At 38.6% G+C, this 22,475-nt stretch overlaps 2 protein-coding genes across 2 annotated transcripts; one reads left to right on the top strand and one right to left on the bottom strand.

The window, feature by feature from the left end:
- The first annotated feature begins 144 nt into the window (after window positions 1-144).
- On the top strand, window positions 145-10,063 carry LOC101308493 (ubiquitin-60S ribosomal protein L40-like). Its single transcript, XM_004306191.1, has 3 exons — window positions 145-1,115; window positions 8,365-8,381; window positions 9,785-10,063. Exons 1-3 carry the CDS (start codon window positions 206-208, stop codon window positions 10,061-10,063), a joined length of 1,206 nt encoding a protein of 401 aa, XP_004306239.1. The 5' UTR covers window positions 145-205.
- Window positions 10,064-13,286: 3,223 nt separating this feature from the next.
- LOC101305865 (MLO-like protein 6-like) lies at window positions 13,287-17,177 on the bottom strand. Its single transcript, XM_004304365.1, has 15 exons — window positions 16,979-17,177; window positions 16,835-16,892; window positions 16,470-16,741; window positions 16,076-16,192; window positions 15,923-15,983; window positions 15,693-15,781; window positions 15,521-15,595; window positions 15,327-15,421; window positions 15,076-15,125; window positions 14,852-14,892; window positions 14,580-14,753; window positions 14,360-14,395; window positions 14,177-14,244; window positions 14,018-14,078; window positions 13,287-13,921 (listed from the first exon to the last, which is right to left on the bottom strand). The coding sequence occupies exons 1-15, from the start codon at window positions 17,099-17,101 to the stop codon at window positions 13,520-13,522; spliced, it is 1,722 nt and encodes a 573-aa protein (XP_004304413.1). The 5' UTR covers window positions 17,102-17,177; the 3' UTR covers window positions 13,287-13,519.
- Between the last annotated feature and the right edge of the window lie 5,298 nt (window positions 17,178-22,475).

Here is a 22,475-nt window from a genome sequence, read left to right as displayed (position 1 = left end):
CACCTGGAAGGTTCTGGACCGTTCGGTAGATCTATTGCGGACCACAAATTCATCTTCCTTCACGCATAAGAATTGGATATGGAGTCGGCTTCCTCCTCTATATAAACCACCCTCCAGTCCCCTTCTTTCCTCACAATTATCAAAGAAAGCCTCTTACAAGCCCTAGTAATCCAGATTTCCTTTCGATCTAAATTCAATCCCAATCATGCAAATTTTTGTGAAAACCCTAACCGGCAAGACCATCACCCTCGAGGTCGAGAGCTCCGACACCGTCGACAACGTCAAGGCCAAGATCCAGGACAAGGAGGGCATCCCTCCTGACCAGCAGAGGCTCATCTTCGCCGGAAAGCAGCTTGAGGACGGCCGTACCCTCGCCGACTACAACATCCAGAAGGAGTCGACTCTCCACCTGGTGCTCCGTCTCAGGGGTGGTATGCAGATCTTCGTCAAAACCCTAACCGGGAAGACGATCACTCTCGAGGTCGAGAGCTCTGATACCATTGACAACGTCAAGGCCAAGATCCAGGACAAGGAGGGAATTCCCCCGGACCAGCAGAGGTTGATCTTCGCCGGTAAGCAGTTGGAGGATGGCCGAACTTTGGCCGATTACAATATCCAGAAGGAGTCCACCCTCCATTTGGTGCTCCGTCTTCGCGGTGGTATGCAAATCTTCGTGAAGACTCTCACCGGGAAGACAATCACTCTCGAAGTTGAGAGCTCCGACACGATTGATAACGTCAAGGCCAAGATCCAGGATAAGGAAGGGATCCCACCGGATCAGCAGAGGTTGATTTTCGCTGGTAAGCAATTGGAGGATGGCAGGACTCTTGCGGATTACAATATCCAGAAGGAGTCGACTCTGCATTTGGTGCTCAGGCTTCGTGGTGGGATGCAGATTTTTGTGAAGACTTTGACAGGCAAGACCATCACTTTGGAGGTTGAGAGCTCGGATACCATTGATAATGTCAAAGCCAAGATCCAGGATAAGGAAGGGATCCCACCGGACCAGCAAAGGTTGATCTTTGCCGGCAAGCAGCTCGAGGACGGTCGTACCCTGGCTGATTACAACATTCAGAAGGAGTCCACCCTTCACTTGGTCCTCCGTCTCCGTGGCGGTGACCTTTAAGAATGTTGGGATTGTTGGACGGTTGGTTTTACCTTATGGTTATGCTAGTTTAGTTTTCTGGTCTGTTTTTAGCAAAGTTTGCCTATTGAGCTATTTAGGTTGCTTTCTGTTTTCATTTTTAATTTCAATGTCAAGACTCTTATATAAGTAAATAAAAGAATGTATTTCTGAATTATGTGTTTATGAATTTTTTTCTTCTTCTTGTTGGATGTTAATCATGTTATTATACTTCACTCTGAATTGAATCCTGCTAAAACCTTGGAAGATAATTAGGCTGCATCAATTTTATCAATTTTATAGCCTGTGCTTTAACAGGGTATACCTTTGTGCACTCTTCGAGGCTTATGATATGCTGCAGTTTCATTTGGATCAAGCATGAGCAGTGCAGTTTATAACATTAATCTTACAATATGCTGTATTCTCTTTTGGATCAAGTCATGCTCGTTTTACTCTTCATTCTTGGTCTTAACTCTTAAGCTTATGCTGTGTGCTACTCTGTATCAGTTGTACGATGTGATGTAGTTTCATTTGATCAAATCATGAGTTAAAGTGTTGTGTCATTGTCCCCTCCCCTGACCTTCTGTGTGTTCCTTACTTCGGAGATGCGTGACATTAGTAATTTTCACGGTGTAATCTTGCCTAGCTTTCTGAACAGATAAAAGATGGAATCAGCTGTGAGTTTGTGAATTTTGTTTGTTCTTTCATCCAAGCGAAGATACAGATGCTTTCTTCTTTTATGATTATGGATTGTTTTAGTAAAGTTAATTAAAAAAATAAAAAAAAAAAACAAGTTGGTCTTGAAAAATGGAGATCCTGGCCTGCATTTTTATAGATGACAATTGCTAGATACTAGGTTTAAATTGCCTTGTTTGTTCTAGCTGTGGTGGTAGTGGCACCATGCATGATAGGCCGGGTTCATGGTTGTTATATATATTCTAGTTTAGAATTTTTTCCATGTTTGGCGAAAGCTTGTGCAAATTTCCGTAGATGAGAGGGATGTACATAGAATATCGACAGCACTATCTGCTTCTTTCTATTCATGCAGTCCAAGATTTTGGCAAGCTCTTTCAAACACCAAGTGGAAGAGGCATAGTTTTGAGATAAAACTACAATAAAAATCTTGGAGTCCTCAATAGATGTCAGTAGCTCCGAAATCTTGTTGCCTTTAGTCCTTTACTGAGCTCTTGAGAATCGACGAAGTTGTTGATTGCTTTGTGTTGCAGAGCTCAGTAGAGATGGCCGGCAAAGATCTTACTGGTGTCTTCCCCTCTAAAACTGAGGAACACATCGTACTTGCAGGGTTGGCCGGATGAAGATGAAGAAGCAGACATTAACTGTGTTTTTACTTTTAAAAAAAAGTAAAACTCATGACATACAATAATGCTTGCAAATCTTGAGCAAATGGACAGGTCCATTAATGACCGTGGCCATTAATAAGTAAATATCGTGACTCATCTTGTTGAGCCGCAATGCACAACATGGCTTATTAAATAACCGCGGTTATTAACAAAAATGATGACCGCGGCTATTAAGCCGTGAACATGGCTGTTGAGTCGTAGACGCCCTATGTTGAGCCGCAGACGCCTTATGTTAAGCCGCAAACGCCTTATGTTGAGCCGTGAACATGGCTGTTGAGCCGTGGACACCCTATGTTGAGCCGCGGATGCCTTATGTTGAGCCGCAGACGCCTTATGTTGAGTCGCGGTCACCTTAGGTTGAGCTGCGAACATGGCTATTGAGCCACATACACCTTATTTAGCTGCGGCTATTCGTGAGTTGCAGCGGCCAAGTAAGGAGAATAAATGTTATATCCTGTCAAACCCATACGAGGTCGACTGATTGATATTTACAAGCTAAATTACGGTCAAAGATGGCGCCTTCAAGGGAGACGTCACCACAGTTACCAAAATGGTTGCAATCAGGTTGAATGAGTTTTATTGCGGGAATGACGTTACTACAATTTCAATCTCAAAGATGGCGCTTTCAAGGGAGACGTCACTACAGTTACCAAACTTGTGGCAATCAGATTGAACGAGCTTTATTACAATTTAATCCATGATTTACCTGTAATCCATCCCTGTGTTTAAAGCTGGGATTGCGTTTTCTTTATTTTACTTCACTATAAAAAGGACCTTAGGATTCTTTGTTAGAGGTCCTCGACCAAACACTCTACGCGATTACACATTTTTATCTCAATACAATTCAGCTTCTCAGCATTACACATATCAATTCTTCAGTGTCTATCTTATCGTTTTTATTTACCGGTACTTATCTATCTTTGTCGCGATTTACATTATCGTTCTTTACTCACTTGCAATTTATCTTACTGTTCGTTACTTTTCCGCATTATCGTTCCTACAATCTACATTCGTGTTCTTTACGTTATCTTTAAGTTTCCTGCATTTTAGTTGGTGCACTTTACATTCTTGCATTTGCACCATCACAACATTCACCTAGTCACACAGCATCAATATCGGCTTGCTAGCCGATCCGTGTTAAAGTCCTTGCATCCAAGGCAGAGAGAACACTGCGGCCGAGATCGGTCCTTCCTCGGCCCACAGTCGACTGATCAGAAGTCAAGACAGCGCATCTACATACATATCAGAACAAAACCTCGCTTGGCCTCTCGGCCGCGAGTTGGCACGCTATCGCACACGTCACCAAACCAGAAGGACACGTGTAGCCCAAAGAAGCCCCCGACCCATTGACACGTGGCCGGGACGATTTTTGAGCCAACAGTTACCTAATCAATAACAACCAAAGCTCATACATGACCAAGTGCCAGAAAGTTTTCATAGCTAAACCAAGCATCACAATTTTCCCTATAGCATAGCAAAAAGATCACCTTATAATTCAAATACGCAATCCATCACCATTTCACTACCTAAGCACTTCAAAGCAATGGCCAATGGTAACCTCCCCGTAAAGCCAATGCATTCTCAAGTGACCCCAACAATAACATCCCTCAATTAGCTTGAACTCAAAACTTTATTTTTTTATTGAAGAGATGAAACAAAGGGATTGAAATAGAAGAGAAACAGAATGCACAAGTACCTGAAATGGGTGGAGCCGATTCTCGTCGTCTCTGCTGCTAGAGACCTGGCGGTGGGGGGAGTGGGAATGAAGCGCTCAACGACTTGGTTGTTTATGCGAAGCACTGAAAGCTGGGATGCAATGACAATATTGCTCCCAAGTGTTTGGTTTATTCATACGTATTTTCTCGTTTCCGGCAGCATCCACGCGTTTCCGGCGGTACCCCTTGGTAGCAGGTGTCTTGTACATTAAGGATGTTTTCTCAGAAATGCGTCGGAAACGTATATATCCATAAATAAATCAGATATGTAGGGACAATATTGACTTTTCACTATTAGTGTATTAGTGTTGAATGCTAACAACAGGGACAAAAACTCAATATGGCCCCCAAGTGTCAGTTTATTTATGAATACGTATTTGCTAGTTTCCGACTACTTCTAGCCATATCCCCGAGTTTCCGGCGGCACCCCGCGGTAGCCGGTGCCTTGTAGGATGAGGATGTTTTCTTGTAAACGCCGGAAACGCGACTGAAACGTCCGGAAACGTATCCATAAATAAATTAGATACGTAGGGGCAATACTGACTTTTCACCTTAGTGTATTAGTGTTACATGCAAACAACAGGGACAAAAAGTCAGTATGGCCCCCCAAGTGTTTGGTTTATTTACGGACACGTATTCACTCTTTTCCGGTTGCTTCCAGCCGTATCATCATGTTTCTGACTGTACACCTTGGTGGCCGGTGCCTTGAAGGTTGATAATGTTTTCTTAGAAACGTCAGAAAAGCATCGGGGGGAACTACCAGAAACATGTCAAAAATGTATCCGTAAATAAATAGGATAGGTAGAGGCAATAATGACTTTTCATTGTAGTGCTTTAGTGTTTAACACTTAAATAAGGACGAAAAGTTAGTATTGACTCCAAGTATCCTGTTTCTTTATGGATACATATTCTCTCTTTTCCGGCTACGTCCGCCCGTATTCATGCGTTTCCAGCGGCACCCGGCGGTAACCGGTGCATTTTAGGTTAATAATGTTTTCTCAGAAACACCGAAAACACGTTGGAAACTTCCGGAAACGCATCGGAAACGTATCCGTAAATAAATTGGATTCCTAGGGTTAATACTGACTTTTCACCTTAGTATAATTAAGTCTTCAGCTTTAGCTGCTCTTCTTCGCAAATCGCAGTGTTGCCTCCAGCTCTCTCCTCTTTCTAGGAGTAGAAGGAGTGAAGGACAAGAGCTAGTCAACAGGTGTTTGGGTTTTAGTTTCATTCCTACCTTGGGCTTTAGCTCTATCGAATATGTGCCTGAATGACATGGATAGCATCAATAAGTATCCATCTGTATGGTATGTGTATCCATTCTTTTTCTTTCATTTATGCTTGTTTTTGTAATTAGACGAGGGAAACGGAAGGAAATCTGTTGTGCCCAAAAACCCAGTGCCAATCCTGTGCCATAAATTAAAATTCGACACATCATCACTGTCCCAAAGACCCCCATTAACTCTGTTAACTCTAAAAAAATAAGTAATAAAATTAAGAAAAAATATTGTTCTTCTTGTTTCTCTTTCTTTCTATCAACACTGATTCAAACCCAGATTTTGTAAAGTTATTTTCTTCATCTACATCGTTTGAACTCTGAGCCCAATCCCACGGCCCTATCTCCTCCGCCTCTTCTCCTACCTTCTCTGGCCAACACCTCCGCGTCCTCATCCAATATCTTGTCAACTATTACTGGAAATTCAACCAAACTCTTTTCGATTCATTGTCCAAAAACAACAATAGCAAATTTCTACGTCTTCGTTTTCGTCGTCATCGGCTTTAACAGAGGAGGCGTCGGATTGAGGTTCTGGAGTTAAAAACTATGCATTTGGATTTGATTTCGTCTCAAAACGGTTTGTTGATCAATTGCAGCAATTGATTACCAACAGCAATCAGAATTGCCATAGCGCATTCTCCTCTTTGTTGCATCAAATCACTCTTCAAGTTTCCTCCATTGCAATCGAATTTCAGCTCGTAATTAATATAGACACAAATTGGGATCAGCTTCTAACCGGGTTAAAATTTAAAATGCCCAGCATTGTTGTTGGAATTAAGAAACAGAGGAATCTGGGTTGGGTTTGTTGCAAAAGTGGAGAGAAAGATAAAGAATACAGATCGACAAGGAAGATGAAACAGTTGGAGTGAAGGAATACTTGATATGTTTTATCTCTTTTTTTTTAATTAAACGAGAAGATGAAAATAATTAGTTAACAGTGTTGATCTCTGTTAAGTTGGAAGACAAATGTCATGATATGAGGGTTGGCACAAGCAGGGGCGGATCCAAGTTATAACAACCTGGGACTCAAGTCCCACCCAAATATTTTGAAGAAAAATTACTTGCATATAGGTGTCTTGCTTTCTCTTTATCATATCTTGATTGCAAGGTTTTTGTCCAGCCTAAGTCCCACTTTAGCCCACTCCAGTTGCCCAACTAATGTTTCTATTTTGTTTTTTTTTTTGTTTTTTCTTTTATTTAATTTTTTTGTTTTTTTGTTTTTTGTTTTTTGTTTTTTGTTTTTTTTATAAAAGAGGGATCCCTATTCAAAAAAATAAAATAAAAAGAGGGATAAATCAACCACATAGATAAGAAGTAAAGTCTAAAACTTTAGACCAAAGAAGAAGTCCAAAACTCGTCTCTCTCTCGGGGTTGAGTGATTGAATTAACACTAAATTTCATCATTTTTTCTGACACTTTCAAGCCTGAAGGTAGTTCCATCCCTGATTAGTCTTCATCACATTTGTAAATATTTAGTGAGATGCATTACATCTATATATTTTGAATTACATTGACATGTTATTTAGCTTCTTTTATGTTACATATACAGAGTTTACATATGTTGTTTTGTATAAGCATGCATTCAAGGGGCAAGACTCACTATGGCCCTTTGTCTATGTGCATACTTTTTCTCTCACGTGCCGTCGAACATTTTTTTTTTTAGTGAAAATTCAAGTCCCACCCGGTTTGAATTCCTGGATCCGCCCCTGGGCACAGGTTTGGCACTGGGTTTTTGGGCACAGCAGATTTCCTTCCGAGGGAAACTGGGAATGAATGAGGTACATTGGGATTTTGATTGTGTTCCAGATCATATTGATTATTGTGTTTGCTCGATGAAAGTTATGTTTTTGTTCCGGCTTTTCGATTGTCGTAAAAATCAGAAGATGGAGAATTATCTAATTCCATGTCTAAATCGTAGCATTAATCACTGAATCACTGTTAGGTTTTGGGGTTTTAGCTTCTAGGGGTTCATTCCAAGTCCGTTGTTTCAATCTTCAAAGGCGGCGCCTTTCTTGCCTTGTCTCACTTTACCAGGTAAAACCGTAATCTGTTTGCTTTCCTCTACGAGGCAAGTTAAAACCAAAAGAAACGAAATTTTCTTTAATGACTACGTTATTGGAATTTTGTTTTTGGGTTCTCTGGGTCTTTTTGATAGTTAATTTGAGCTGTGATTGTTTGTATGAATTAGATGGTTTATAATTGAGCTCCAAATTGGATATTATCAAGTACTAATAGAATGCGTACATAACCCACATGATCGACGTTCTGGATACGATATCAGCTTAGTCTCACATAGATTCATGATACATAATAAACTAAGATAATTAAGTTCACACAACATGCATTATTCTGGAATTGATTCACTCCTAGCATCCTAGCTTGTTTCTTCAACACATATTGGAAGTGAACGACAGCTTGGATTTGTCAAGTTCGAAGAGGAACCTATATGTCATCTGGCTGTGCACCCCCAAGAAGTTTGGCACACTCCCAAAAGTATCAGTAATTAATAGAGATGATGGCGAGACAGCCCTGACCGACAAACCAATCGAAGGTATTTTTGAGCTCCATATAGAGGGTGGAGCATAACTATTGGTGCCCTGCTCATAAATACGTCTGCTCCTCCATACTTATCAACATCATAACACAGTTCGAAACCTGTCGTCATCGTGTCGTTCAGTGGAATCATCCCGAAACTGTCCAAGAAGTGCTCGACAACAGCTGCTCTCAACCCCTGGAAGTAGGGCTTGGACATTGCCGTGTAGGGAGCCATAGAGTCGATTGATATGCTCTTGATATATAATGTATTTCTAACCCTATTTAGCTATGTAATTCCTTTAACAATATTCATATTAACTAAATTTGTGTTTTTAGGTCATAAATAAAGCCGAGGAGCCCAAAAGAGACAAAAGAGGATAAATCTTGAAGGAAAAGGAATTCATGTTGTGAAAGGAAAGAAATTAGAAAATCTGCCAGAAATTATCAGTCAAATTCGACAGAAAATTGTGATCAGCTCAAAACGATCCATGAGATGTGCCATATATCAATGGAAAGCTACAAGAGTCTACTTTCCAGAACTTTTTAAGGATCGTCAATACCTATTTTGGAGAAGAAGTTATGACTGTTTAAGTGGCCGAAGGTCAGGCTGCCCAAATTTTTAATTTGGACCAACTTCTATTTTGAGGCCCAGACCACATTGGCAAGCCCATGGACGAGTTTTGAGGGTTTCTTAACCCTAACCACAACAGTTAACCACAACAGAAAAGAGGGAGGACAGGAAGATTGGAAGAGGCGAGCGATCTCACATTATCAGAACCTCTATAGTTGCGGACTCGCACAAGGAAGCCGCCGCAAGCCATCATTGATCTCTTCATCATCCACGGTTTACCTTTCCTTTGTCATATTTTATTCACCTTGTGTGATTTTCCAGCCATGTGTAGCTGAACTCTCTTAGTTAGGGGTAAGGTTTGAAGCCCTAAGAATGTTTTAGATATTGTTTTGAACCTTAGTTTCGAATTATTGAGTCTTTCAAATTGTTTATTTGGTTTTGGTTTATGGGGAACTCTTGTTTGTTTATGTTCATATATGCGCAATGTACATAGAACATTATGAACTTATGAGTGGGGTTAGAATTAGGTTGTTTAATCTCATAAACAGTTAATACAGCTTAATTCAAGGTAGTAAAACCTATAGGACAATATGTGAAACCAAATAAAAAGGATTGCATGCTAGGTAGGCGTTCCACACTAGTTTTGCATACTTGTTCAATCAAACTTTCATTGATCTTAATGCTTAGAATAATTTGTTGATAAGATAGCGTCTATACCTTGATCAGTTATTATAAAAGCTTGGTAATGGTGCGTTCATCTTGCTTAAGTAATTAAGGGAAGTAATAAGGACTTACGCAATGCGTTCACGGTTTGTTCTTGATTGATACCGATTTACGACTTAATGATTGAAGATTTGGTTGTTAACATGTCTTGAAACATACTTGGTGGTAGATTTTTAAGTCTCTAACGTCTCCTCCATCTAATCTTTTCTGCTTTATTTTGTTTCTTTGTTTTCTCTTGTTTATAATCACAAAACTCCATATCTCTAGTACTATTATATTTTGTTTTCTTTTGTTTTGTAATTAACGTAAATTGTAAAAGGTTATAACTGACACAAAAGGGACTTATAAACACAAAAGGGTTTTGTAATCATAAAACCCCATATCTCTACCCCTTCGATCCCTAGTTTTTATAACGATACTTTTATTTGCTATATACAACAATTGACACAAAAAGGTTTTTAATTGAAACGCCCGGTTTAGGTCGCTACCATCGATGCCAAAGTTGATTCCTTTTGTGGGAAGATCTCCCAGCTGTGCGCCGTTCACCGTTATGGCGGTGACGTTGATGACATAGAACTGGTTCGGTTGTTCGAGGATGAGTCTGGTACTCTGTACGTCGCCGGTGAGGACTGCTTCAGGACCGAAGTCCAAAGTCCCTTCCTTGCCGTCCTGAAGCTCAGCTTCTATTCGCAACAGAGATGGAATGCAGTATGCAAACCGGTCCATGACGACCGGCCGGAGTTGGCTCAGAAGGCTTAAGGGAAGACCGGGACCTAGTCCCATATATAACACCGGAGATTGGATTCTCTGATTGTTCGTCACCACCGAAAACTAGAGAATTGTATATCCCGCAACCAAAAGAGATCTTGAGAGTAGCAGCAACGTCAACTAGGTACAAAATGAAACAAACTAAGGTTAGCAGTAAGCAGTTGTGCAGTTTAGTGCAAGAAAAATATACAAACTACTGAAACTAGCTGCTAGCAAGAGCGTAGACATAAAACATTACATGAGTAGGATAAAACTTCCGTGCCGAGAAAGCCCGAGCTAACTCCACCGTCGTAGAGGCAGGAGCCGTTGGACGACGGAGTGAGGAATGGATCCGAAGGTGAGCAAATCGGGTCGACAGAGCTTACTACGGTAAATGAAGAGGAGTTTTGGGGGTCGAAGGACGCTCCCCTCACTACCGAAAAGCAATGCTGGCACTCGGGAACCTGAAGCCAGGTAAAGGGGCTCAAGGTATCGAAAGCTGTGTATGTTTGCGTTGCCGGAGTGCCGATGGCCATCTCGACATAAAAGATACCAGAGTTGGAGGGGTAGATTGTACGGGGAGTTCTTAGCGCCAAGTTGGTAATGGGTTTGTTCGAATACTTGATCGGGAATCTACCCCTCCAACTCTGGTATCTTTTATGTCGAGATGGCCATCGGCACTCCGGCAACGCAAACATACACGGCTTTCGATACCTTGAGTCCCATTACCTGGCTGCAGGAAGGATTGCAATTAGGAGAAGAAGCAGTAGTTTCATGGCTGAATTAACAGGCTAGGGGAGAATAACTTGGATATGAAATTTTGAACTAACTAAGGTCTTATATATAGAATTATAGATGCAGCAATAGTAATAGTAGCTGACAGCTGGCTTTAGGCAAGATTAACAAAACAAAGAAGGTGTCGAGTAAAACTCCAATAAATAATATTAAAAAAAAGGTATCGAGTAAAACATCCAAAATTGATAGAATTTAACGATTTAGGCTGGTTTAAGTGGTCATTAATTAAAAGACTCTATATATATCTGTCCTCTCAATTAATTATATAGATCGATGTTCAAAAATATTGTACTTGATCATTTCTTTCCTGTGGATTTGACGGTTCCAATTATAATAGACGTACCCTTGTTGCTGGACAAAATTAAGGTGCTGAGACTAGGTTGGGTTTTTAGCTAGGTTTTTTCATTCTTTTCTGATCATATGTTTTTCTGAGTTGTTTTAATTGATTACCTATTGGTTAATAATTTACTACATAGGTATAAGATTTTCAAGGAAGAGAAGAACATGTATACTCAAAAGTTAGAGCCTAGCCAAAGGGATCGATGTATTTGTCTATAGTTTCTGTAGTAGTGCATTTTGTTGTTGTTGTCCTATAAGATCAATGATTTGATGCAAGAGAGAAGAACTATTCTTGGACCCTAAATTATAAATGGCGTTGGGATGAGGCCCAGCTGAGCTCAAAGTAAGCACAAAACAGATATAGGATAGCTCATTGTGAACAGACCCCAGTAGCTCATAGCTATTTAATTTACATGAGAAAATTTGAAATGATTCCATCCTAAACCTAATAACAGAGAGGGGTTCACATGCAATATTTGCCACACTTTCAATAATAATTGGTGCAATTTGTGGTCATTTGGACTCTCAAAGTAAGTTGTAGAAGCAGGTAGGTTCCTCTCATTTTCCAGTTACCCTAAAAAAGCCACTGTAGAGAAATGAGAGAATATTACCAATAGTTCTGCATATGATAGAGAATATTGATTGCAAGGAGCCAAGGAGAAGCAGTTTTTTTTCATGGTTAAATATTTGGATTTGAACTTAATTTGACTCTAACAGCAGTGAAATGTTTTAGTTAACTATTATATATACTTGTAGTTATTCTTTTGAATTATTCTACTTAATCATGGTCACGGGGCAGGTCGCTCATTCTAGTGCAGGCTGTGAAGACAATACTTCCACCAAATCAATTGGAGGGCCATAAATTTCCTGCCCTTAGATTCTGTATTCTGAGATTTGTCCAACTTTCTAGCTCATGCATGGTAAATGTAATTTCGATTCTCTTTTTATTGGTGTTCATTTCCTTTGAGGTTTTTTTACCTCTTAACAAATGAGATTTATGAGAAGCCAATGACCATTAGTTATAACTATCAAAATTATGTCCTAGCGTTGTGTAGAAATATTGATTACGAGAAAATATATATATATATATATATATTTATATATTGACGCCCAGCTTAAAGCTTATTTGATATGAATATTTTCTTGAATTTCATCCTGTCTTAATTTGTTATAATTACAAGTTTGTAACTATTAATATCAGCTAAAAAATATGTTAATTAGTGTTAATCAACCACAAAACTTGAAGGGAAAACTGATAATGCAAGGACAAACGACCCCCAAACAGTTTCTCTGAATCAAATAACGAGTATTAATCATCCACAAATCAAGAAGGAAAATTGATGCAATATAGGGCTGGGATCATCTTTTCTCCTTACCTATTTGATAATGATACATGCAAGGACAAACGAACCTCAAACTATTTCTCAAATAATTTGTATCAATCAACCACAAAACTGGAAGAAAAAATGATGCAATGATATAGACTCGCAAATTCGAATCCAAGGAACACTTTGCCAAATTAAATACTATCGGTTGGTCCCCTCCCCCCTCTCAAATTTGAATCCAAGGATGTTTCTCAATTCAAATTGTGTGGGTTGGTCAGTAGTGAACTAGTGATCAACAACAACACTACAAGGAAATTTGATGCAATTTATCAAGGGGTCCTCTTTTACAAGGACAAATGAACCCCAACCAAATATGTACGTAGTATGAGTTGGTCGATCAGTAGTAATCAACCACATGGAACAGCAGAAGGAAATCTGATGCAATTTTGCAAGGGGTCCTTAGATTTTGTATTCTGAGATTCGTCCAAGTTTCTAGCTCATGGTATCTGTAATTTCTATTTTAATGTTGTTCATTTCCTTGAGGTTCTTAACCTCTTAACAAATGACATATATGAAAAGCCTATGATCACTAGTTAATCAAAATGATGTCCTGTGCGTTGTGTACATGTGATTTTGTTCTAGTCTCATTGGGAATATTGATTATGCGAATATATATTGACGCCAGCTTAAAGCTTGTTTGATATGAATATTTTCTTGAAGTTCATCCTTTCTGTTACAAGTATGTAACCCTTAATATCAGCTCAAAGAATATGTTTGTATGATCGACCACCCTGATTAACGGGGAACTTTATAGGTGCATTCTTATTACGTTATTTTCTTGAATGAATATCAAGATTTACGTTTCTATCTTACAACTATTGAAGATATAAAGCAGTCTCTTATCATTTACAGTCCTCCCTTCTCCCATTGCAAAGCTTATTAGGCTTTCATGGTCATTGTTGTGTTACATGTGGTCGCTAGCGTTTTTCTTTGATATCTATGTGACTAGCTAATCCTTTGTGTGAATTTGGATTTCGTGTTGAATTTGGTTTCCATAACCAGGTGGAGGATTGTTCACCGAGTTAGGTTGATAGTGAGCACTAATCTCTTCCTCCTGACCCTGGTTAGACCAGGGTACATCGTCGGTGTCGTGGTGAGATGGGGACTCGTTTGGACCTTCTCTTTCAGCGTATGACATCCTTGGCAATGTTTGCATACTATCCATGTCCAGTTCGGAATGATAGTGCCGCAGAAGATGAACCGGGGACATGCCATGTAATGGAGTGCCGGGTGCACTGGTTGGAACCGAATGCTTGCTCTGTTTTACATGCTTCTTTGCTGCGTGGTGCCACTTTCTTATAGCATTTGCTACTCTGTCGTTAAATATCGTAGGCTTCATAGTTGAACCCATCTGAATATACAACATGTGTACAATTCTTTAGTTCACATTTCTTATTTCTTACTGTGCAAGAAACAAATTATTGAGTAAAAGTGACAGTCTGATTACCTGTGTAACTAAGGCATAAAGTGGTAGAGTTACATAGCTGCATAGTATTTGTATGACGACCCTGCTCAAACCACATAGTAAATTGGCTGAGTAAATTAAACTCATGCATTGTCATTAGTGCGTGCGTTATATGTAAAGGTTGAGAACTAACTAACTAACCCCATTGTAATTCTTAAGACCACATCTTCCATCTTGTCGTGAAAGCAAGACTTCAACCCAAATTCGTACTGTAAAACAGGAGAGAAAAATGATCGACTTTGTGCTTTTTTTATTGTTAGATAGATCGGTAAATTAACAATCTTTGCAAATGAGAGTATAATTGTAATGCTGTATGAAACTTACCCAAGTCCATGCAAAGAAAGCAAGTTGAAAGGCATTCTGTGAGGGCAAAACAAGAAAACAAGCCGTGTTAGTGATGGTAAAATGACGATGCAAATGAGAAATTTAGACACAATAGCTGTTACGGTAGTGTATTTCTCTCATGATCGACATGCTATTAGGTAAGATGACGAGAGAAATGGATGAGTTTTCGGAGTATTGTAAAGCTGGGATGAAGTGGAACCTGAAAGAGAACAAAATGGATGATGTGAAGAATGAGACGAGGGCTGTTGAACCAGAAGAGATGGTCACCAGGCTCAACAAGCGGGGTACCCTTAACTACTTCTCCTCTTTCTTGAATTTTAAGCCCCATCTTGGTTATTATAACCTGTAGCTTTGTCCCTACTAACAAGATCATCTGCAGAAGAATCGAAATGGATTATTAGATATCCATCTTTTTGTAGGACCTAAGAATGTTTGAAAGAAAAGGAATTAGATGAGCTGATGGTTGCTTACCACTAGGGGAATAAAAGGTAGATAGAGATAGGACCATGAGCCTGCAAACAAACAAACACAATTTTTTTTTTTTAAAATGAGAATTATTATAGTTATATCGTGCGAGAGTGAGACATAAAGGATGTAGGGTTGTAGCTACAGAGTAGATGATCATTAGAAGTAAAATATGGTAATTACTAATTACTGCCTTGGATGCATGAAGGAGAAGTAAAATGAGGGCTTACCATGGGTGTTAGATAGCAGGAACAATACGGCGAATAACCAGATAACAGGGCTGCAAGTGTGAAAGATGTATTTAGTTAATTAGGGTTTGTGTACTTTGAAAATAATGCAAGGTCTTTTGATGCATGACACATAAGCTATAATGCACTAATTCTTAGTTCCAGATTGGTGTCATTTTCTTCTTGTGGTAAAGGAAAGCATGCCAGTCTAACTTCCTCATAGTCAATGTAATTAGTTAATTCTAATGACGCACCTGATCCCCACCACAACCTTGAAGTCCTCTTCGACTGATCTGTTGATGTACTTCTGGAAATCAAATTTAGTTTGACTCTGAGGTGCCAAATGTGCCTGCAGCAGAATGAAAAACAAGCATTAGTAGTTTTCAAGCAGAATTTAAACCACATTTATCTATTTTCTGCTATTCCCTAGTGCATAGAGAATGCTTACAAAGATGAACCCATTGCGTAGCGTCAGGTAATCCACCTTAGGCACTGATCTAACAAACTGTCTGAAGAAGCAAACCTGCAATATTATTAAAGATTAGTACCTTTTGATATATCCTTCATCATCAATGAAGTTCATATATGTCACCCAGTTATAATAGCATTTGAATACTTACAATCCATAACAAAATGGGTGACCGGCTCCAAAAGCTCAAGTGCCTTCGCCCAAACGATGTGTCTCTCGCAAATCGGAATCTTTCAGGGTCTGCACAGTACCAGTTAATCTTTCAGGACTTAGTTCATACTGTAATCCCAGTAAAACTAGTAAATAGTAATACAGAAGGGTCAGCACATATAAGATCACAGCTGCCGGATGCTGGTCAAATTACGTGTGGAGCAAACATACCATGTGAGAACTGGTAGTCTGCTGTCCTGGTTTCCAATTCCCATGTTTTCCACTTCCTCATCTGCAAGTTGCAAACATCCGACAAAAATTAATCTGAGAAATTGAACACGGTGAGACAGAGACAAAAATTCATAGAGGAATTTTGGTTGGTACCTTAGCTCTGCCCAAAACCAGTGTTATTATGCAGTAAAGCACATGGGATACGGCTAGCACGAAGATGAGTATATGAAGCTGGTGAATTCCATAAAATGACACAAATGGAACTTTTCCCTACACAAAATTACCATAAATTAGTTACTAATTAACTCTACATTTACCATCCAAATTAATTTGCATGAATATTGCATCCCATCTTAATATCTAGACTACTTGACTCAAACCCTTTCTTGTTAATTAGACTATTTAGCACGTTAAGTTGCTAGACGATCCGATTAATAAGTCAAGCTAGCTAGATTATTGCAATATTATCAATTAAGAACATACTACTTGATCGTATTTTATTAATTATCTAAATCCGTATACCAATAAGCAGAACAATTCAACGTACCTTGGCACCGCATTTGTCATATCCGGCTGCGGCCAAAACACGTCGGGCATTCTTGCCGGAACTCGATAGAACCACGGATAGTAGCCTTCTACGGCCGCTGTCATCATCGGATTCTGAACTAGTGCTCTCTCCGTCCTCCTTTGCATAGACTGGCTCTTGCTTCTTACTACATGGATGCCAAGTAGCCCCAACAGACTTCGATATGCAAATGTCCGAAATGGGGCCTTGTCCTACTGTTAGCAGCAGCGAGAGGAACCCCAATAACATAAGCTCTGCAAGAAAACAGATGAATACCTTGTTGTCAACTTTCTCATGGACCAAAATACAGACATGGAAGTGATGGAACTATACATAACACTCCAAACCTGCTTTGATCTTTTCCAGTGCTTCATAGAGAGCTCGTTTATTCTTCCTTTCCAACCACTGCAAAAACCCGTTTCAGATTCATAAACCCGCTAAGAAATACTTATATGCATTAGCTTTGAGCAACTGCAGGTCCGATTACGCACCTTTCCGATCAAATGAAGGATATATTCGATGATGATGGAGACCAAAACCAATATGAAACAAACAACGGCAACGGCCCACGTCGGCGTTTGCTCCAAAGATCGTTCCTTTCCAGCTGCTGCCATGCTTATTAGTACCAAAGATTTACTGTAGAGTAACTGCTAAAGAAGCACCAGGTGTTTGTGTTTTGGTCACTGCTGCAACACTAATTAAGCAATTCTAATCGTATAATGGACTTCTTCTACCAAAGGGATATATACAAACCCGTTTTATATATAGTCGCTAGTATCATATATATCTATACAGACTGTGCGTCTTTAGAAGAGCCAAAAGGAGAAGACTTGGTGTTTAATGAGGTGGGATGTAACAATTGAACTAAGACGAATCAAAGACTTTGACTATGATATTAACCTGTAAACGAAGAACTGGCCGAATTGGAAGATGAAAACTTTGAAGGAAGAGCTGATTCGGTCATGGATCAGAGATTGGGGGGGGGGGGCTTATGTATTACTATATATAAATGCTATGAATCGGGTACTACTGGACTACGCAGATTAAATTGACCGTCTGCCATCATATATCAGTTCTTAAAAAAAAAAATAATTTGTATATGATAAAGTAGTTTGGGGTTATATCCAAAACCAATTAACAATGGTTGGAGTGGCCCAAACCTTTATTAACCCACAGGCAAGGTCTCATATTCCCGATGTAGGACTAATATCTTAACATGTCTCCGCACGTGTGGAGAATTTGCAAGCCTAACATATGAACAACATTTAGGATGACGTGGAGTTCGTGTAGCTATTGGCCTTCACACGTGGACGTGGGTAACCCGCTCTGATACCATGATAAAGTAGTCTGAGGTTCATATCCAAAACCAATTGGCAATGAATGGAGTTACCCAAACCCTTATTAACCCACATACAAGGTCTCACATTCCCGACGTAAAATTAATATCTCAACTGTATATTCCACACACAAAATATATATAAAAACTCTGAAAGTGCAGGTCGCTGCGAAGCAAGCCTCGTTTAGTTGGTTCCATGTGAATATGAATACATCAGTATCGGATTCTGGTGTAAGCGATTCCTTGGAATTATTTATGCGTAGCCATGCAAGTTGTAGTTTATTTAAAAGAGAAATGCCGGTAGAGAACCGTGGTCTTATAGGGGGCCAGTTCTAGATGAAATACCATCACTTATCCATATTTTTTTAACTCCTTTCAATTTCCATGTGATAATCAAAGGACCGAGAATGCTGACTAGGTAATGTTTGTCCAGGATGTATTTTGACGTATAAGAATATAAGTATAGCTACCTGGTCTCCATTATTTCAAATTTGGAGTTACACTCAACTTTAGCATATGCCCCAAGGTATAGCTCGATCATTTAATATTAATATGTAAGCACGAATATAAATAAAGTACAAGACTGAAATAAACTTATGTAAGCACAAATATAAATAAAAGCTAGGTTGAGATTGAAATCTCAACAGTTGCACGATTAATATGATCACATTCACAGCCTCACTTAAAAATAGTAAGAATTATGACTGTTTACCGATTTAGAATGTCTGTTTCGTTTATGTACTTATTGGCCTAAATAATATGTATATTTGATTCTTGATACGGAAAAAATTTGAGTATTGATGCTTGTATCACATTAAGTTTTTTTTATGTTTTTGTTTGCATTAAATAAAAATCCTGAAAATAACCAATACGTAAGAATACATGCATGTAGACCGCAAGCCGTAACTGAACCGGAAGTTACCCGAGATCAAAATAATTAGAAGGATCGAAAACAGACGGAACCAAAAAGTGAAGAAGAAGAAGAAGAAGAAGAAAAAAGTTTGCTTGGGGAAAACCAGAGCAGCGTGATGAGTGGGAAACTTGATGACCGGCCTCCAACATCAAGAAAAAAACGAGTGTCTAGGATTGACTGACCTGGTAATGACTGTCAAGCTGACGGCTAACTATGTCCTTATCTCGCCCAGTGCCATTGGTTCATTTACCCAGTCTCCCACTAAACCCCAAATAAGAAGTACCTAATTTCAATATGCGATATGATATAATACTGGAACTCTTTCTTTAGAATTAGTAATGTAATCTCACGATCCTATACTCCCTATTGACAAGTCCTGGCCTCCATTTTTTTTTATAGTACTTCCAGTGATCTTCTTCCCAGATTTTCAACAGAGCCAGAGACATCTGAAGAATTTTAGAGCTTGCTAGCGGTGTACATCCAAGTACTAAAACTGTTGTTTTCAACCTGACCAATAATATTGCATGTGTATACCTCACTAGAAGATATCAAGCAGGTTCTATGTAGCAAAAAAAATTGATTAATTTGCTTGGTCAAAAACTCTAGATGGTATGGCATGTACATTCACATCATAAAAGCTATTGCAAAAGCTGGATCGCCTGCATGCATATATTGTTTCTAACTGTATGGCCACCACATAATTATCAAGCCCCTCACCAGGAATTAGGCAATATTAGTGCATGCATTCTGTGATCGGGTCAAGCTGCCCAGTATAAAACTCTTATGTTTAGAGTTTGTGTCCTAGCTCTCACTAGTTTGTGGTTATGGGCTTTTGGGTTAGTGTGCCTGTAATGGGACATTAATTAGGCTTTGCTAGGATACTCTCGTGGATCTCGGTTTAAATATGACTGAGTGGGTGTGTTACAAACTTGTTGAGTAAACGAGAGATTAATCTGGTGTTGCTGAGATACTCTTGTGGAGTTCGGTCCAAATACTGACCAGATGGGTGTATTGTAAACTTGCTAAAGTAACCAATGTGAAAAGCAACCGATGTAGCTTACTACCTCACTCCCGATATGGCTTGCTTCATTTGTTATTTGTGAATTGTTTGTTTAAAGAGTTTATTAAAAGCTTTGTTTTTAAGATAACGAGCACACACATACATATGTGTATGTGTTATGCGTCGAGATCATAGACAAAGAATATTATTATATGTATTACTTTAGAATAGTTTAAAGCCTAGAGCCTATGTTATCAAACGTATACACCTCATCTCATTGCATACACGACTATCTAAGGAAGTAGCAGAAACCGATTAGGAAATAAAATCGTATAATCCCTCTAAGAAAGGCAACACCATGAAACTCTAGCTGCAAACAGTATATATAGGTAGAGTGTGAGAACGAGAAAAGGACCTCTCACAATCTCACAAACAACTACAAACATCGGCACCCGCTTACAGGCATGTTTGCCAATCTATCCAAAGCCTCCCTTGGAGCATCATTCGACAGCTTTTGCTCGCCCTTCAGATACTAGCCAGCGAAGCTAAGGAACCAGCCTTAGCAAACACCTCGTGTTTCGCTTGTCTTCCCCATTTAGTTGCTCTGCCTACACATTGTGATGTGTCGTAGGTATCGATTAAGTGTGGTTCCCAAAGTATCACAAAAAAAATCCTATTTCCGTCTAGGTATAGGAGAACTTAATAGACAGAATTAGCGCTCTCCTCCGTTCACAACCGGTTTAAGCAGAAGCAAGATCCGACGCACTAACCACAATTCGTATCGCAAGATACTGGCACGTACACCGCACAACACTTAAGAGAAGCGGTTCGCTATGACTGAAGTTTTCTGACGCGAACAATGTGAAACCCTTGACTTCAAATTAGAGATTCAATTGTACTATAGAGATCGATCAACATTGTTAATCCATCTGAATGACTGAATGAAGTTGTTACATCAAATTTATACGATATAAGCTCTTAAGCGATTTAATACTCGTCTCCTTCGATTTAATACTCGTCTCCTTAAAGAACTTAAAGAAATTGCATAACCAAACTAAAACGGGGACATGAATCCTACCCAACATACAGGAAAACAAACAATAATATTATTATTGATCTGCACTCCATTAGATCCGAAAAATGATTTGGTAAACTACTGTTCATTCAGATGTTCTAAAAGATACAACTATTAGGACCCCACCTACTACTAAAATTAAAAAGAGGATTTTTGAAAATCACAAGTATAAAGTAATAAAGACGTAACACCTACTTAGCCCGATTCACATAACACTGGGCTACTGTTAACTTGTTAAGTAACCCTTTTCTCCTTTGAAGTATTATTCAGTTCTATTGATTTAGTCTAGTTTGGTACAGCTTTATTTTTAAAAAGAATTAGTTTATATCCGAATTTTTAGATTTTACAGTGTTTGGTAAATGAAAGAAAAACAGTTTTTTTTTTTTAAATTATAGGTCACTAGCAGTAGGTTTTAGAAGTAACCTGAATTTTTAAAAATTCAGCTTTTAAAAACAGCTGTCACTAAAAACACTAGAAATTAATAAATTTTATCTTGACAACACTTTTAAAACTAATATTTACCAAACACAAAACTGTTTTAATTCACAGCTAATTATTTTCGCAGTACAACAACAACAATTTTTTTTAAATCACAGCAATATCAAACTAGCCCTTAAACAGTGCCGGCCAAGTCAAGTGGTAGATTATATTGCCCCCAAATCTACTATTTTGTGAGAGTTATAACTCTTAGGGCTAGTTCGGGATTGCTGCGACTTTATAAAAAAAATTGTGTCTGTTATATTGTGAATATAATCAGCTGTGAATTAAAACAGTTTTCTGTTTGGTAAATGTTACTTTTGAAAGTGTTGTCAAGACATACAATATTATTTTTCTGTGTATTTATTGACAACAACTTCTGAAAGCAAAATATGTTGTCATTAACCTGTATTTTTTTTAAATAAAAATTGCTTTCTTTAAATTACCAAACACAATAAAATCTAAAAATTTAGATAAACACTGATTTTTTCAAAAGCAAAACTGTATCAAAGTATGCCTTAGAATGTATAAAACACATTAATATCATGCCCGGTCCTGGCAATGCGCTGGCACCGGGGCCCAGGGCTGAAGGGGGTCCTTTTTTTTTTTTTTTCATTTGTTATACATATATATATAGGTGTAATTAATATAATAAAAATATGAAACCACAATTATAGGGTTCCACGAATCCTATTGTCATTCAAGTTCTCTCTTCTCCTCATTCTTTGCGTCTTCTTAATTTATTTCTCAAAGAAAAAATCTTCTTTTCAGTCTCTTCTTCTCTCTCAAACTCTTTATTTCTGATTCTTCTCTCAAATTCAAATACACATTGTAGCAATAAAAGAGCTTGATTGGAGATTGATGTTCGTCATAACCAAATTTTTTTTTGTCTTCTCTCTTTATAAATTACTCATGATCCTTAAAAAAATTTCATCCTCTCTCAATTTCACATCTCCTCTCACAATCCAGTTTTCAAAGACTGAATATAAAGTTACTATAAATATCACATCTTCGAATTCTTCTTTTTGGGTTGAAAAAGGTTGCCACTACCAGAAGAAAGGCTTTAGCCGACGAAAATAAAAAAACCAGCCCGACGAAATTTTTTTTCGTCGGCTAATTTAAAATTTTCGTCGGCTATGGTCAACTTTAGCCGACGAAATTAATATTTCGTCGGCTGAATAATTTTT

The sequence above is a fragment of the Fragaria vesca genome, linkage group LG6 (genome assembly GCF_000184155.1).
Source record: "Fragaria vesca subsp. vesca linkage group LG6, FraVesHawaii_1.0, whole genome shotgun sequence".
In the NCBI taxonomy this organism is placed as follows: Eukaryota; Viridiplantae; Streptophyta; class Magnoliopsida; order Rosales; family Rosaceae; genus Fragaria; species Fragaria vesca.
The sequence above is the reverse complement of the archived record's forward strand: the minus strand, read 5'-3'. Positions and strand labels throughout refer to the sequence as shown.